At 37.0% G+C, this 17,306-nt stretch overlaps 1 protein-coding gene across 1 annotated transcript in view; it reads right to left on the bottom strand.

Annotated features, from left to right (window-relative positions):
• The window catches only part of LPCAT2 (lysophosphatidylcholine acyltransferase 2), an 80,535-nt gene extending 64,761 nt beyond the window's left edge, over positions 1-15,774 (bottom strand). Inside the window, exon 1 of the mRNA XM_003916884.5 lies at positions 14,236-15,774. Within this exon, the coding sequence (XP_003916933.2) occupies positions 14,236-14,406 (171 nt within the window). The 5' untranslated portion in view covers positions 14,407-15,774. The remainder of the gene's footprint in view (positions 1-14,235) is intronic.
• Between the last annotated feature and the right edge of the window lie 1,532 nt (positions 15,775-17,306).

Raw genomic sequence — 17,306 nt, forward strand, 5'->3', positions numbered from 1 at the left:
AAAAGTATCAGTGGAAATGTGTGAGAATTTTCAGCTGCTGTACATCCTTGCCAGCATTTGGTGTTGGCAGACTTTTAAAAAGCTTTATTAAGGTATAATGTACATAAAAGAAAAAACATCTATTTTAAGTTTATAGATTACGAGTTTTTCAAATGCATACCCCTATGCAATGACCACCACAATCAAGATATTTACATCATCCCAAAAAGTTTTCTTTTGCCCTTTGCAATTAATACACCCTCCCCAAACCTAAGCAACCACTGATAGGCTTCTTTCACTGTAGTTTTACCTGCTGTAGATGTTCATATAAATAAAATCACATAGCATTTATTTACCCTTTTATATCTGGCTTGATCACTTCATATTTTTGAGAGTCAACCATATTGTCATATATATCAGTATTTACTGTTTTTAATTGGAGAGTACTATTCCATTGTATGAATATATTACAATCTATTTATTTACTTGTTCATAGACATTTGGCCTATTATAAGTTCTCAGCTATTATAGCTCATATGAACATTAATGTTCAAATCTTTGTGTGACCATACATTTTCATTTCACTGAAAATAAAACCATTGGGTCATAGGGCATGTTTAACTTTATATAATACTATAAAACTGTTTTCCAAAGTGACTTCACCAGTTTATATCCCCAGCAAGGTATGAGAGTTCCTGTTGCTCCACATCCTCACCAACATATGGTATGGTCAGTTTTTTTATTTTTAATGTTAGCCATTAAAGTGGGTATAAAAGAATATCTCATGTGGCTTTAATCCGCATTTCCTTGATGAACAATAATGCTGAATACCTTTTTTCATATACTTATTGGTCATTCCTTTAACTTCTAATATTAGTGTCTGTTCAAGTCTTTGGCCCATTTTTACTGGTTTGTTAGTCTTTTTCTTATCAATTTGTAAGAGTTCTTTATATAAATGTATACAAGCCCTTTGTCAATATATATGTTGAAAATACTTTTTTCCTCATTCTGTGGCTTGCTTTCTCATTTTCTTAGTGGTATATTTTGATTAAAGCAATTTTAATTATGATGAAGTTTAATTTATCAACTTTTATTTTATGTTTAATTCTTTTCTGTGTCCTTCTGAAAAAATCTTTACCTCAAGTTCCTGAAGATACTCTATATTCTTTTCTTCTAGAAGCTGTATGATTTTCACTTTTACATTTCAATCTATGGTCAATCTTAAATGACATTTTTTGTGTGGTATGCATTGATCTGTTCATCATACTTCTGTCAATACTCTGCTACCTTATTTACTACAGTGTTGAAGTAAGTCTTGAAATCAAGTAGTGTGTGTCCGCCCATACATTCTTCTTCATCATTTTTCTGAAGGCATTTTAGATACTCTGCATTTCCATATAAGTTTTAGAATTGTCAGTTTTTACACATACACAAAAGCCTGTTAGGATTTTTACTGAGATTTCAAAATGAATCTACAGAACAATTTGGAGGAAATTGTCATTCTAATAATATTGATTCTTCCAATTCATAAACATGGTATATCTCTCTATGTAAGTCTTCATTAATTTCTCACAGAAATATTTTGTAGTTTTCAGTGTAGTGGTCTTATATGGTTTTTCCTAAGTATTGAATGCCATTTTATTGCTGTTATAAATTAGATTACCTGATCTCATTTTGCAATTGTTTGCTCCTACAGTATATAAATGTAAAATTGACTTTTGATCTTTTATCCTATGACCTGGTCAAGTTCACTTATTGGTTTTCGTAGTTAGTTGTTCTGTTGATTCCTTAGGAAGTTCTTCATATATAGTCTATACCATTTGTGAATACGACAGTTATACTTTTTCCATTCTAATCCATATGTCTTTTATTTCCTTTCTTTTCTTATTGCACTGGCTATGATCCCTAGCATAATGTTGAACAGAAGTGGTGAACAAGATATTTGTCTTATCCCAAACCTTTGAGGAAACAGATTCAATATTTTACCACTATGATATTAATTGTGGGTGTTTTGTAGATGCCCTGTATCTGATGGAGAGAGTTTCTCTTTATCTCTATCTTACTAAGAAAATATTTTTATCACCAGTGGGTATTGAATTTTGTCAGGTGAATTAATGAAATTTCTGCATCTATTGAGATGATCACAGGCATTTTATCATATGTTCTGCTTATATGGTGAATTACATTGAAATTGGAATTTTATGTTACATCAACCTTATATTCCTGATATAAGATAAACTTGGAAGTGACATACAGTATCATCCTTTCTATACAATGCCATATTTGACCTGCTAATATTTTGTTAAGAGTTCTATGGCTATGATCATGAGAAATATTGATCTATAATTTTCTTTTCTTATAATGTCTTTTTCAGATTTGGTATCAAGGTAATATTAGCCCCATAAAATTAGTTGGGTACTGTTCCACACTTCTCTACTTTCTGAAAGAGCTTGTGTGAGTGATTTTATTGTATTCTTAAAAGTCTGACAAAATTTACTAGTAAAATAATCTTGGTGAAACGTTTTCTTTAAATGTATATTTGTGGATACAAAATAAATTCAAATTCCTTCATAGATAAAGGGCTATTCATATTTTCCAGTTCTTGTGTCTATTTTTGGTACACTGGATTTTTGTCCATTTCATGTATGTTTCAAATTTACTGGCATAAAGTTGTTAATAATATTCCCTTATTAGCCATTTAACCTATAATGATATATGCTGTTTCATTCTTGATACTGGTAATTTGTATTTTCTTTCTTGTTTTCTTATCAGTCTTGGTAAGGATTTATCAATTCCATTAATCGATTCTATTAATCTATTAGACAAATGTTTGATTTTAATTTTCTATGTAGTTTTCTATTTCACTGATTATTGCTCTTATCTTTATTATTTCCTTTCTTTGACTTACTTTGTGTTTAATTTGTTCTTCCAGCTTCTGAAGGTAAAAACTTAAATCATTAATCTTAAACCTTTCTTCTTTTCTATGTATTTAAATGTATTGGTTTACTGGCAAGCACTGCTTTAACTGCATCCTACAATTTTGATACGTTGCATTTTGTTCACATTTAGTTTAAAACATTTCATAATTTCACTCGTAATATATTTTTGACCCAAGGACTATTTTAAAGTATATAGCTTGATTTCTAAATATGTGGATTTTTATCAGATATATTTGTTATTAATTTCTAATATAATTTATTGTGTTCAGAGAACATGCTCTGTAATATTTCAAACTTTTGATATTTATTGAGATTTTTTATGACCCAGCCTTTGGTCTATGTTGGTAAGCATTAAATGTGTACTTGAAATTATATTCTGGTACTTTTGGAGGTAGTGTTCCATAAATGTCAATTCAGTGGAAGTGGTTACCAATGTTCAAATTTTCTATATTATTAATCTTTGGTTTGATTGTTCTGTCAATTACCAAGAAAGGTGTGTTACCATCCTCAATTATGTTTTAGTTATTTCTTTGCTTAGTTTTCTCAATTTTAGCTTCAAGTTTTCAAAGTTCTGATATTAGGTACATAAACATTAAGTGCTGCTAAGTTTTCCCACTGACCTTTCAAAATGTTCCTCCTTATATCTGATGTCATGACATGTCTTGAAGTCTACTTTATCTGATATTAATACAATAACATCAGCTTCTTACACTTACACTATTTCCACATTATATTTTCTTCCTTCTTATCTTTGTATTTACATTTGTAGTGTATGTACTGTGGATTAATGTAGAGCTGGGTCTTATTCTTCTGTCCAGTCTGAAAATCTTTGCCTTTAAGTTAGGATGTTAATTAATGTATACTAAATGTAATTATTGATGTATTTGGGTATAAATCTACTGTTTTGCTATTTCTTTTCTATATATCCCATCAGTTCCCATCAGTTTCATGTTTCTATTTCTCATTTTCTGTTTTCTTCCTTGAGTTCATGAAATTTTTCTTTAGTGATCCATTTAAATTTCTTTAATGGCCCCTTAGCTATACCTTCTTATACTTTTAGTCAGCAGTTGGTCTCAAGATTACAATGTGTGCTTAGCATAAGATGAAGTACTCAGAGTTAATACTGTACCACTTCACAGAAAGTGTAAGAAAAGTACAATTCCATCCCATCCACCACCCTTTCAGTATTGTTATATGTTTTACCACTAAATATATGTAAGCCCAAGAAAACAATAATTTTTGTATTAAATGGTTACATTTTCTAGCTCTTTGATGAAATTAATATAAAGAAAAAAGTTTTATATCATTCTTTCCATATTTACCATTTCCAGTGTTCTTCATTCTTTCCTGTATATCCAAGTCTCAATCTGGTGTTATTTTCCTCCAATCCAAAAAACTTTCTTTACCATTTCTTGAATGCAGGTCTGACAACAAATTCCCTCCATTCTTATCTGAAAATGTCTTCATTTTCCCTTCATTTCTGAATAATATTTTCATCAGATATAGAATTATGGGTGGATAGTTGGGTTGGGTTATCTTTTTATTGGTGAGTTCTAAAAGTTATTTATATGTTTTGAACACCCTACTCTTATCAAATGTATAATTTGCAAATATTTTCTCTCATTCGGTAAGTTATCTTTTCAATTTCATTGTAGTGTACTTTGAAACACAAAGTGTTTTATTTTGATGAAGTCCTCTTTACCCATTCTTTCTCTGGTGGCTAGTACCTTTGTTGTACGTCTAGAAAACCACTGCCTAATTCAAGGTCATGAAGATTTACACTTATGTTCTCATCTAAGAGTTTTATGATTTTAACTCCTACATTTAGTAGTTTAATCTGCTTCGAGTTAATTTGTGTATGTTATGAGGTAAGGACCTAACTTCCTTCTCTTGCACATGTCAATCCAATTGTCCCAGACCATTTGTTGCAAAAACTACTCTCTCCCCATTTTATCGTCTTGGCAATCCTGTGGAAAATCAGTGGCCACAGATGTATGAATTTACTTCTGTATTGTCAATTCTATTTCATTGATCTAGATGTCTGTCTTTTTACTAGTACAATACAGTCTTGATTACTGTAGCTTCACAGTACGTTTTGAAAATGAGAAATGTGAGTTCTCCAATTTTGTTTTATTTTTTTCAAGATTCTTTTGGTTGTTTGTGATCCCTTGCATTTCTGTACAAATTTTAAAATTAGCTCATCAATTTCTGCAAAAAATAAAGAAGCCAGCTGATATTTTGATAAGAGTTATACTAATCTGTAGATCAGTTTGGGGAGTGTCATTATCTTAACAATTTAAGTCTTCCAAATTTATGAACACAGGATGTCTTCCCATTTATTTAAGTCGTCTCTAATTTCTTTCAATGATATTTTGTAGTTTTCAATGCAGAATTCTTCTGTTGCTAAAATATTTAACTCTTTTTGATGCTAACTTAAATTGAACTGTTTTTAAATTTCATTTTTAGATTGTTGCTTGTGAAAAAATATGCCATGGTTTTTGTATATTGATCTTGTATCCTGCCACCTTGCTGAACTGATTTATTAGCTCCAAGTGTTTTTATGCATTCCTTAGGATTTTCTGTTTAAAACATCATGCCTTCTTGATGGTTTTACTTCTTCCTTTCCAATATAGATGTCTTTTCTTTTTCTTTCCTAATTGCCCTTCCTAGAACCTCCAGTACAATGTTGAACAGAAGTGATGAGAGTAGGTATCTTTGTCTTGTGCCTGATCTTAGAAGAAAACTTTTTGGTGTTTCGCTGTTAAGTATAATGTTAGCTATTTTTCACAGATGCCCTTTATGAGGCTGAGGAAACTCCTTTCCACTCTTAGTTTATTGAGTGGTTTTTATCATGAAAGTGAGTCAAATCATATTTCTGTGTCTATTAAGATGTTCTTGTGCCCTTTATTCAATAAATATGGTGCTCATGTTAATTTTTCTATGTTGAACCAAAATTACATTTTTGGGATAAATACCACTTTGCCATGGTATAGTTCATTTTATTAGTTGATGGATTCAGTTTGCTAGCGTTTTATTGTGGATTTTTGCATATATATTCGCAATGGATATTGGTCTGTGGTTTTCTTTTATTGTAATGTCCTTTTTTGGTTTTGGTATCAGAGTAGGCCTGGCCTCACAGAATGAGTTGGGGAGTGCTCTGTCTTCTTTCATTTTTTGGAAGAGCTTGTGAAGGATTGGTGTTAATTCTTTGTTAAGCCTTTGGTGGAGTTCACCACTGAAGTCATCTGGTCCTCAACTTTTCTCTGTGGGATGTTTTTAAGAACTAGTTAATCTCTATATATTATAGGTCTATTTGATTTTTTATTTATTCTTGAATCAGTTTTGGTATTTTGTCTTTCTAGAAATTGGTCCACTTGAACTAAGTTATTTGTTAGCATGCATTTGTTTATATAATTCCTTATAATCCTTTTTATTTTGGAAAGGTCAGTAATATTGTCCTCTCTTAATTTGAGTCTTCTTTCATTTTTTTTCTTGGTCAGTGCAGATAAATATTTGTCAATTTTTTTTCAGAGTACCAACTTTTAGAGTTGTTATTTTTCTCTATTGTTTTATTATTACTTTGGAATCATTGGTTATTTAGAAGTAATTTAATTTCAACATATTTGTGAATTTTTTTCTGTTATTGATTTCTAGTTTCAATCTACTGTGGTCAAATAACATACTTTGTATTATTTTAACCACTTTATATTTATTGAGAATTGTTTTATTGTCTAACATACAGATCTACCTTGGCAAATGTTCCATGGGCACTAGAAGAATGTGTTTTCTGCTGTTGTTGAGTGCTCTACATACATATCTGTTAGATGTAGTCTGTTTATAGTGTTCTTCAAGTCTTCAATTTCCTGATTGATACTGTCTCATTGTTCTACCTTCTATCATTATTTGGTAATTGAAGTCTCTCGTATTGTTGAATTGTCTTTCACCCTTCAATTTTGTCACTTTTTCCTTTGTGTATTTCTGGACTCTGCTGCTTGATGCATATATGGTTATAATTATTACATCTTAATGAATCAATCCTCTTATCATTATGTCTTTCGTTAGCAACAATTTCTGTCTTGAAGTCTATTTTATCTGATAGTAATACAGCCATTCCAGCTCTCTCTCGGCTACTGTTTGCATGGTATATCATTTTCCATCTTTTACTTCCAACCTATTTGTGTATTTGAATCAAAAGTGTGTCTCTTGACCAGGCATGGTGGCTCACACCTATAATCCCAGCACTTTGGGAAGCCAAGGTGGAAAGATTGCTTGAGCCCATGAGTTCGAGACCAGTCTGGGCAACATAAGGAGATCCCATCTCTACAAAAAATACAAAAATTTGTTGGGTGTGGTGGTGCATGCCTATAGTTGCAGCCACTCAGGAGGCTGAGATGGAAGGATCACTTAAGCCCAGGAGGTCAAGGCTACAGTGAGCTGTGATTACACCACTGCACTCCAGCCTGGACGACAGAGTAAGAGCCTGCCTTTAAGTAAGTAAACGAATAAATGAATAAATAAAGTGTGTCTCTTTTAGGAAGCGCACAGTTATGTATTTTTATCAATTCTGTGAATCTTCATTTTAATTGGATTGTTTTATCAATTTATATTTAATGTAATTACTAATAAGGTAGGATTTATATATGACATTTTGCTATTTGTTTTCGATATGTCTTAGGTCTTTTTAAATTTCTCTATGTCTACATTGCTGCTTTCTCCTGTGTTAAATATTTTCTAGTGTATCATTTTAATTCCCTCATTCTTTCTTTTGCTATATTTAAAAATGTATTTGCTTAGTGATTGTCCTAAGTGTTGCCATGTTAACTTATAATAATTATCTGGTTCAGATCAACCAACTTAATTTCAATAGTATACAAAAACTGTGATCTGTTCCCTTCTTTCTCCTATTTGCTATTATTGTTATACAAATTATGTCTTTATACATTGTATGTCCATCAACACAGATTTATAATTATTGCTTTATGTAGATGTTTTTAAAGTTGGATAAGAGAAAAAAAGATTTACAAACAAAAAAAAAATTACATTTGTACTGTCCTTTACATCTAACCATGTAGTTACCTTTACCACTGCTGTTTATTTCTTCACGTGAATTTGAGTTACTGTCTAGTATCCTTTCATCTCAGCCTGAGGGACTCCCTTTATTATTTATCTTAGGGCATGTGTGTGCTAATGACAAATTCTCTCAGTTTTTGCTCGTTTATAATTCATTTTAAGGATAGTTTTCTAGCTATACAATTCTTTATTGACAGTCTTCTTTCAGCACTTTGAATATATCATCCTGCTACTCCCTTCTGGTCTCTGTGGCTTTTGATGAGCAATCAGTCATTAATCTTGTTGAGGATTCTTTGTACATAATGTACATAACGTATCTGTAGATATAGGTATATTTGAGTTTATTCTTAGAGTTCCTTGAGCTCCTTGGGAATGTAGATTAGTGTTTTTAATCAAATTCATTAAGTTTTTGACCATTATTTCTTCTAATATTCTTTCTGCATCTTTCTCCTTTCCTGGAACTCCCATTATGAATCTGTTGGTAAAATTGATAGCATCCACAGGTCTCTGAGGTTCTGTTCATTTTTCTTCATCTTTTTTTCTTTATGTTCCTCAAACTAGATAATCTCTGTTGACCTGTTTTCAAGTTTGCTGATTCCTTTTTTGTTAGATATAGTCTGCTGTTGAGCCCCTCTAGTGAATACACACACACACACACACACACACACACACACACGCATTGCATCTGTATTGATATTCTCCATTTGGTGATACCCTGCTCCATACTTTCTTTTAGCTCTTCACACATGGTTTCCTCTAGTTATTGGACCATATTTTAAATATCTAATTTAAAGTCTTTGTATAGTAAGACTAAAGTCTGGGCTTCCTCAGGGAAAGTTTGTATTGACTGCTTTTTAAACTACTTATAAGCTATACTTTGTTTTTCTTTACACACCTTGCAATTTTTAAATTAAAACTAAACATCTTAAATAATATAGCAACCCTGGAAATGATTCTCATCCCTTTCCAGGGTTTGTTGTGGTTGCTGTTTGTTGTTATTTGTTTGTTTAGTGTCTTTTATAAACTAATTTGTAAAGCTTGTATTCTTTGTCATTGTGGCTACTAAAGTTAAAGTCTCTGACCAGTTAGCTTAGTAATCAGCTAATGATTACAGATTTTCTTAAGCACCTGAAACCAATAAGTTTCCTGATGCTTGCAAAGAGTCTCTTTGTGCACATAGGGGCACATCATAAACAGTCAGGTGACAGATGACAACTCTGCCTTAGCCTTCACTTTCTGCTTGTACAGTCCCTCAAGGTTAGTCAGAGGTGAGAGCTTAGGGTATTTTTCGATATTTTCAGGACATGTGCATAGCCTTGAGCATGAATAAAGCCTTACTCAGGTGGACAGCCTTCTAGATTCCTAGGAATATGTCAAAGCTTTTAAAGTCCCCTATGATCATCTCATCCCTTAACTTTTCTTTTAAGGTTTTTGGCTAGCCTACTGTTTGCTCCAACTGTTACTGTCTCAGGCAGCTGTGATGTTAAGCAATTGCCTTTGATTTTTTTATTTTTACTTTTTAAGAAGCAGAGTCTCCCTATTTTTCCCAGGCTGGCCTTGAACTTCTGGGCTCAAGCAATCCTCTCACATAAACCTCCTGAACAGCTGGAACTACAGGTGTGCACCACTGCATTCGCTTTCCTCTGATTGGTTTTGACAAACACCCTTGAGAAAAGGCTATTTGCACTGTGTAAGCACCAAGACAAATCAAATAAAGACAGTCTCGCAAATGAGGCCTTCCAGGCAGCCACCAGACTGGCCAATAATGACAGTTCCTTGGGAATGGGGCTTTGAAAATGCTCTAACACTATTTTTCCCCCTCTAGTGGCTGACAGGTTGCTGGTTTTCATTATGACTGTAGGACATTGGTTTTTAAGGCTACTGCAGAGCTGAGGATGAGGGATGAGAATAAAATTAAACTGTAACAAAGCCTACTATTTTAACTAAGAGTCAGCACTCTTAAATAAATGCTCCTTGGATTGTTGGAAGCCTTTGGTTAATTTTCAGAGCTAAGACAAAGTTGATTCTGATCTTTTTTTTTGTGTTTTCATTGCTTTATGGAGAAGATAATTTTCAGAGGCCTTTACTTCACCAGTTTTGCTGATGTCTCATCTCAGTTTTCTTCATTCTGCTTTTTAGACTGAATAATTTCTAGTAACCTATCTTCAAGTTCACTAATACTTTCTTCTACCATCTTCAATGTGTTGTTGAGCCCATTCAGTGAATTTTTCATTTCAGATATAACAGTTTTCAGTTTTAGAATATCCATTTGGTTCTCTTTTACATTTTCTATTTATCTGCTAAGCTCCTTCCAACTATTCATTCATTATGCCACTCTTTACTTTTAAGTCCTTGAGCATTTTTATAATAGCTACTTTAAAGTATTTTTCTGCAAAGTCCTACATTTGATCATCTTAGGGTCTATTTTTATTGCCTGATTTTTCTTTTGATCATAGGTCACATTTTCCTATTTCTTTGAATGTCTAATATTGTTTTTATAGTATTTTGGCCATTTTGTGTGATATATTACAGATATTCTGGATTCTGTTATCCTTTTCTCAAGAATGTTGATTTCTGTCCTAGTAGGTAGGTAAAATTCTGGCTGATTGCATTCACCTTGTGAAGTCTTAGTTTTATACTTTTTAAGGGAAAATTTGTTTGAAGCTAGCCCTTAGACTTAGATTGAAGCCTTAGTCCTAGGGTATAGGACTAGCTTTTCTCCTATGGTATAACCTTTGTGAGGTTTCAGTGTAAAGCCTGAGATATTTGCCAAGGTCCTCTTAATTTGGTGGGATTCGAACTGTGCCTTCCCTGTAGTGTCTATCAGTTGAAATGTCTGCTCAGTTTCTTCTTCCTTCCAGCTGTTACTTTCCTCCAGGGCCCTTGAAGGCTCCTTTGTAAATATACAGTTCAGGAATTGACCAACGTTTTGAGATAATTTATATGCCAATTTAGGGGCTCCCTCATTTCTAGCTTTCTCCTTTCTGGGACTTCCTCCTTCAATTTTTAGCCACTCTGATGGTCCTGAACTTTGTGCTCTGATATATCAGGCCAGTAAGACTGAAGCTTTCTAACAATCCCTTCACATGGTGTCAAGTGACAACCTTCAGGGAAAAAAGGGGGTTGGGGTAATGTTTCACAGTACAGAATTATTATTTCAAGCAACAAATCCCTCCAGTTTCTGTCTGATTTGTGTTGCTCTATAGTGCTTTCATGAAGTTTTTCCTATTTTGACTACAGTTTATAATTGTTATGCATGGAAAGGGTTGTCTACATTAAGCTACTCCACCATTCCTGAGACTAAAACTAGTCCTGTTAAATTATTTTTCACTTGAAAACTGACTTACAAATATAATGAAACTTTGCTATCAGTCTTATTTCCTATAAAACAGAATATGTTTTAAGATGAGTAGGAGTTTCAGAACTATAATATAGAAGGGATCTTGGATCCAGGAGATTTTTCTTGAAGCTCTCTGTACATGGTAAGCACACTATTTTTAGATAATGTTATATTTATTTGAATGGTGGTGCAATGAAGTATGGTGGTATACTGGGGAAGAGTACTGTGGAGAAAGATGAGATGACTCAAATTCCCAAGTCACTCTGGTAGGTCACTGGCTGAGATTCTCTTTGAAGAGGTATCATTATTAAAAGACCAAGAAATAATCTTGACTGAAAGAAAGGACCATATAGCATAGACCCTGAAGAAAGAGTTGGAATGAGGTTAAAGTATATTAGCATAAGAGTCACTCATATCTACACTGAGCAACCCATATGGATTTTAACTGAACAAGTTGCGAAATATTAGGCAACTTTTTTTTTTCTGTGCCATCTTCAAGGTTTGCAACAAATAATAGTGCTTAATAGTAAATCAATTTTGAGTTAACTCATTGACAAATTAAGAGAATTCCCCATCATATTTCCATTTGATAATATGTCATCTCCATTGGGTGGCCTCCTCTCAGTGTTATTCTCTGGTTTTCCTTCATTACACTTACTAAAACATGAGATTATATATTTTTGTACTTATTTGTTTAACTTTCTTACTGAAATGTGAGGACAACAGTCCTTAAGCAAGACATTGATCACCATTAAAGATTAAATTTAGCCTAAATTAATTATACTAAGCCATACTTAAATGAAAGTATGTCCATCTTTTAAACTGGATAATATGGACATTGTTTTTCTACCATGCCTATTCAAATCTTCCCTTTACCCAGATGACTCAAACCATTGAAACCTCTTTGGTATCTCTGATCTATATAAATTTAAAAAGTATTTTTAATATCCAGACTTTGTTAAATCCCATTTAATCCAAGTAGTAAATTTTAAGTACAGTATATACTTTCTAGAAAATAAATAGGATAACTATCAATATTATCAATATTAAGATCAACAAACAATAACAGATTATTTCACTTAATTTTAGCCCTCCTTTGAGTTATTAATATTCCAATGTAATAGACGAGAAAAGTGTAGTTCAGAGAGGTTAAGTGACTTGGCTAAAGTCACACAACTAATAAATGACCAGGTCCTATAATTGACTAGCTATCATTCCATTATACTATAGCTCTCAGAGAGTTATTTGGAAGAGACCTTTAAACAGTAACCAACCAGGTGATGGAAAAACTTAATAATTTATTATAGGTTCAATATAAATATTTATCAACATTCCATTCTGATTCTTTCCAAAAGATGAAGTCAAATAGATGGGCATATTTTCATTTAAGTATGATTTAACTAAATCAGACTAAATTTAATCTTGAACAATGGTCTATGTATTTACAAATGTTTCAGAATGTCAAGACACAAAAAGAATATCTATTCATTTAAAGACATGAAGATCACATTTTTAAACGTTTAATTTCCTCACAAAGCGGTATTACCATATTCTTTATCTTCTTCCTCTCTCACATTCCTCTTCAACCAGACACCCATTTACCATTACTCAAGCCGCCACCTGTGTTGCTTAGCTCTGCACTTAACCTTCCCCCACTGTAGAAGACAATGGTGTTAGTGCATACAAGCTGATTGCAAATATTATACGACTTCAAATCCAAAGTAATGTGTGAGACGGACATGAAAACTTCAAAATTGTTCCCCCAGCCCCCCTGCAGAACACACAGGACAAATGTGGTTAGCAGGGCCTATCTTGTTCTCTGATCACTAATTTCAACAAAGAGGAAGTCCAAAGAGTGCAACTGTCAATGGTAAAAGGAACCCTTTACAAGAAAAAGGAAAGGAAAGGAAACTTTCTTTGTGAATAACAGTATAGCCATTTTTAACAATGGAAAACAGTCTGGGCTACTACTTCTCACGCTTCTACTTAGGAAACATTTTTAGGTGAAGACTGATTCTGGACCAAAACTTCTTGAACACCCTACGCTGACTCAGTTGTCCCTTTTCTTTGATTCTGACTTCGCACCTTCCATCATGCTCCTGCTCGGCTAAATCTTTCCAGCCTTACCTGTTGTTCTAATCACAGACCTGGGCTTTCTGCCTTCTGCCTCACTCTTATCCATCCCATACTGACTTCTCTCTTTCCTAAGGCAAAAAAAAAAAAAAAAAAAAAAAAGCTTCTTCAAGTCTACTCTCCCGTGGTAGATCTGCCTCCCACTACACTCTAATAAACTCAAGTTGAAACTTCTGTCACAGATTCAGATTCCTTCTCCCTTCTGGGGCATGGACTGTATAGCCTGCGCCACCAGCCAGCTCTGTCTCTTCCTGTTTCGGATCCTCCTCTCAGATCCGCATGTTCCCTGCATCTTCTCCCCTCCTGTGCCCGCTCAGACCATCCTCTAAATGTCCTCAATTCTCAGACGCACATCTCTGCCCCTTTCAGACTCACGGTCCCTCAAAAGTCCTCTCCTCTCAGATCCACTGCTCTTTCTTTCTCTGATTCCTTTGCCTCCCAGACCCACACGCCCCTCAGACCCACGTGCCCCTCGACCGCCCTCTCCTGTCAGACCTACACCGGTCACCTGGACCTGCCTCAGACCCTGGCTCCCCTCGGGCCACCTCCCTCCTCAGACCCACGTCCCCTTCAGGCCACCTCCCTCCTCAGACCCACGCCCGCCGCAGACCACCTCCCTCCCTCAGACCCACGCCCCCGCTCGGCCGCCCTCCTCTCTCAGACCCACACCCCTTACCTGGACCCCCCTCAGACCTAGGCCCCCCTCAGACGACCTCTCCCCTCAGACCCACATCCCCCTCAGACCACCTCCCCTGTCAGACCCACGCCCCTCACCTGGACCCGCCTCGCGGAGCCGATATGCGTCTGCTGCACGAAGGGGTTAGGCACCGGCGGCGGGAAGAAGGACGCCTGACGGGGCACCATGGGTGGCCGCAGCCCTACGTTCCCGACGCCGGCAGCTGGCACTGTGGCCGCCACTGCCGCCGCCTGGGCGCACCGGCTCATGGTCGAGCCGGGCGTGGAACCCGGCCGAAGCGACCTACTCGGGCGCTGCAGCCACTACTGAGCCGAAGACCCACTAGAGTCCCAGCCTACGGCGACGCTGGGGAGCCTCTGCGCAGGCGCTGAAGTTACCTAGAAGCCAGCTGCTGCCGCCCTGCCCCTTCGGCTCTGACACGCCCCAGGCTCTGGCCACACCCCCTCAGGCATCTGGCCCCACCCCCTTGGTAATATAGCCTGTCTCCTCGGAGAGGAATGCTTTTCCTTCAGAGCCAAGACCTTGAAGGGTACACCAGGATCCCTAACACTCCACAGAGAGACACTAGGCAGAGTTCCCTGCTTTAGCGTCAGGCGGACCTGGATTTTCAGTCCCTTTTACTGGGCCTGTGACGTTGGCCAAATCACTATCTCCATGAACCTCAGTTGCCTTCTGTAAAATGGAGATAAATGTATTCTCAGATAATCAGAACTTGGATCCAGTAATGCCATTGAGCAACCACTTCCCCCGGGCTCTTCCATTAAGTGAACTAATATTAATACACCCATGATGGCACTAGGAGTGGAATTTGTTTCACTCAAAACATAATGGACTGACAGGGGAGAGATGGTCCTCTAGAGGAAAACTGAGCTACTATTACCGGAAAAGGCAAAAATTACAGTTGCCCTCCTCGCTAGATGAGGAACCTGACCAGAAAAGGGAAATGTATTGGGCTGTGGCTCCATTTCACACTGAGGAAGTTCAAGCCTGTTTGGACCTATGTAGGTGCTCGTGGGGGTGGGAGGGCAGGGGTTTGTCCCATTATCTGAGAACAGTTGATCAACCCTGAGTGGCTGAGAGTTAAAGGAAGGAGATGATAATCAACTCATCCCTACTGATCAACTCTGCTCACAGCAGGCAGGAAGGCCAGGATGAAAATCTGAGTCTGAGCCCTGGAGTTCTCCAAAATTATCCTCTGAATCTCACAATCTTCCAGCCCGACCACATAGATGTGTGGCTCTGAGTCAGTCACTTAACCTGAGTTTGCTTCCTTGTCTAGGAATGAGAGATTTATTCTAACTCCATAGAATTGTAGCAAGGATTAAATAAAATAATGCATGTGTAGTGTTCATAGAGAAACACTGAAGAAATGGCATGTTTTAAGCATTATTATGCCACTGACTTTTCTCTCAATGTAACATTAGTAACAGTGTATTACAGCCATGACAGAAGATTCCCCAGTCTAGGGGGTCTTCAAGTTGGGACTGGCAGACCCTTGAGACTCTTTAGCCAGATACCTGCACAGAAAGATGTGTTTCCAACTGTCAACAACCTAAGCCAGGCCAGGTGTCGTGGCTCACGCCTGTAATCCTAGCACTTTGGGGGCTGAGGAGGATGGATCCCTTGAGCCCAGGAGTTCGAGAACAGCCTGGGCAACAAAGTGAGACCCCCCACTCCCACCGTGTCTCTAAAAAAAAGTAAAAAGTTAGCTGGCTGTGCTGTTGCATGCCTGCAGTCCCAGCTACTCAGAAGGCTGAGGTGGGAGGATTGCTTGAGCCCAGAAGATCGAGTCTGAAGTGAGCTATGATCATGCCATTGCACTCCAGCCTGGGTGACAGAGCAAGACGCTGTCTCAAAAGAAAAAAAAAAAAAAGAAGAAGAAGAAGAAGAAACAAAAAGAATCTGAGCCAGAAGGGGCAGGCCATGGGAAGATAAAAGATAGAAAAGATGGGGCCGGGAGCGGTGGCTGACGCCAGTAATCCTAGTACTTTGGGAGGCTGAGGTGGGTAGACTGCCTGAGCTCAGGATTTTGAGACCAGCCTGGGCAACAGGGTGAAACCCCATCCCTACTAAAATACAAAAAAAATTAGCCGGGTGTGGCAGCGTGCACCTGTAATCCCAGCTACTTGGGAGTCTGAGGCAGGAGAATCGCTTGAACCTGGGAGGCGGAGGTTACAGTGAGCCGAGATTGCGCCATTGTACTCCAGTCTGGGCGACAGAGACTCCGACTCAAAAAAAGAAAAACAGAGAGAGAAACAATGACATCAGGTTCACTGAGGAGGTCACCTGTAGAGTTCACTCCTTACCCGCCTTCCTCACCAGCCCCATCATAAGAGGCCAGAAGCAATATACTATCAATCAGATTATCGGAACCAGAAAGGGCCTCAGAAAAACCCCAGGCCTTCCATTTCTGTTCAGCAGTAGCTCCAGAATATCTATGTACATTAGGGGTGGGTAGACTGGTAGGGAAGGAGTAAGGAGCTTATCCATTAATACCAGTTGTGTTTAGAAGCAAGCACATTATTTCTCCCCTAGCTGTGTTTACCCAGCATGGTTGTGGGGGTGGGGGAGGGTAGCAGGAGTGGTTCTGAGGGTGGCAGAGGGTGGTGGAGATTCTGGTTTGAGGGCTAAAGCTCCTCTGCTAGGCTATCCTTTGGCCTCGTAGGTCCCTAATAGCTATGGGACCCTGGAAAAATCACTTCTCTTGAGCCATCAGTCTCTTCATCAATAAGATTCAACTAATAATAGCCTCTTTCTATTTATGTGGTTGGAAAGGTTAAATTAAGTGATACAAGAAAAGTGCCTTGCACAAAGAAAACACTCTGTTAATGGAGGAGGATATTATCGTTGCTGTTCATTGTTATTAGTAGTAGCATTAAAACTGATATGATTGCTAATGAAGAAACTGAGACTTAAAGAGGAAACAAACCTTGAACAGATGCCACAATAAAGCAACAGAATTGCTGTTTCCTGGGGGCTCTTTCTACAGGACAGAGGGACTAGAGCTGACTCTCCCTGAGGTTCTCTTGCTGTTTACTTTGGAAGCTCTGACCTTTCCAGCAGACACCATCACCTGTGCCCTACAGGGAGCAGAGATTCGGACTTCTTAAGTTGTCGCTTCTGGCTGGGTCTGTGGCCCTTGTCTAGG

The sequence above is a fragment of the Papio anubis genome, chromosome 18 (genome assembly GCF_008728515.1).
Source record: "Papio anubis isolate 15944 chromosome 18, Panubis1.0, whole genome shotgun sequence".
Lineage (NCBI taxonomy): Eukaryota > Metazoa > Chordata > Mammalia > Primates > Cercopithecidae > Papio > Papio anubis.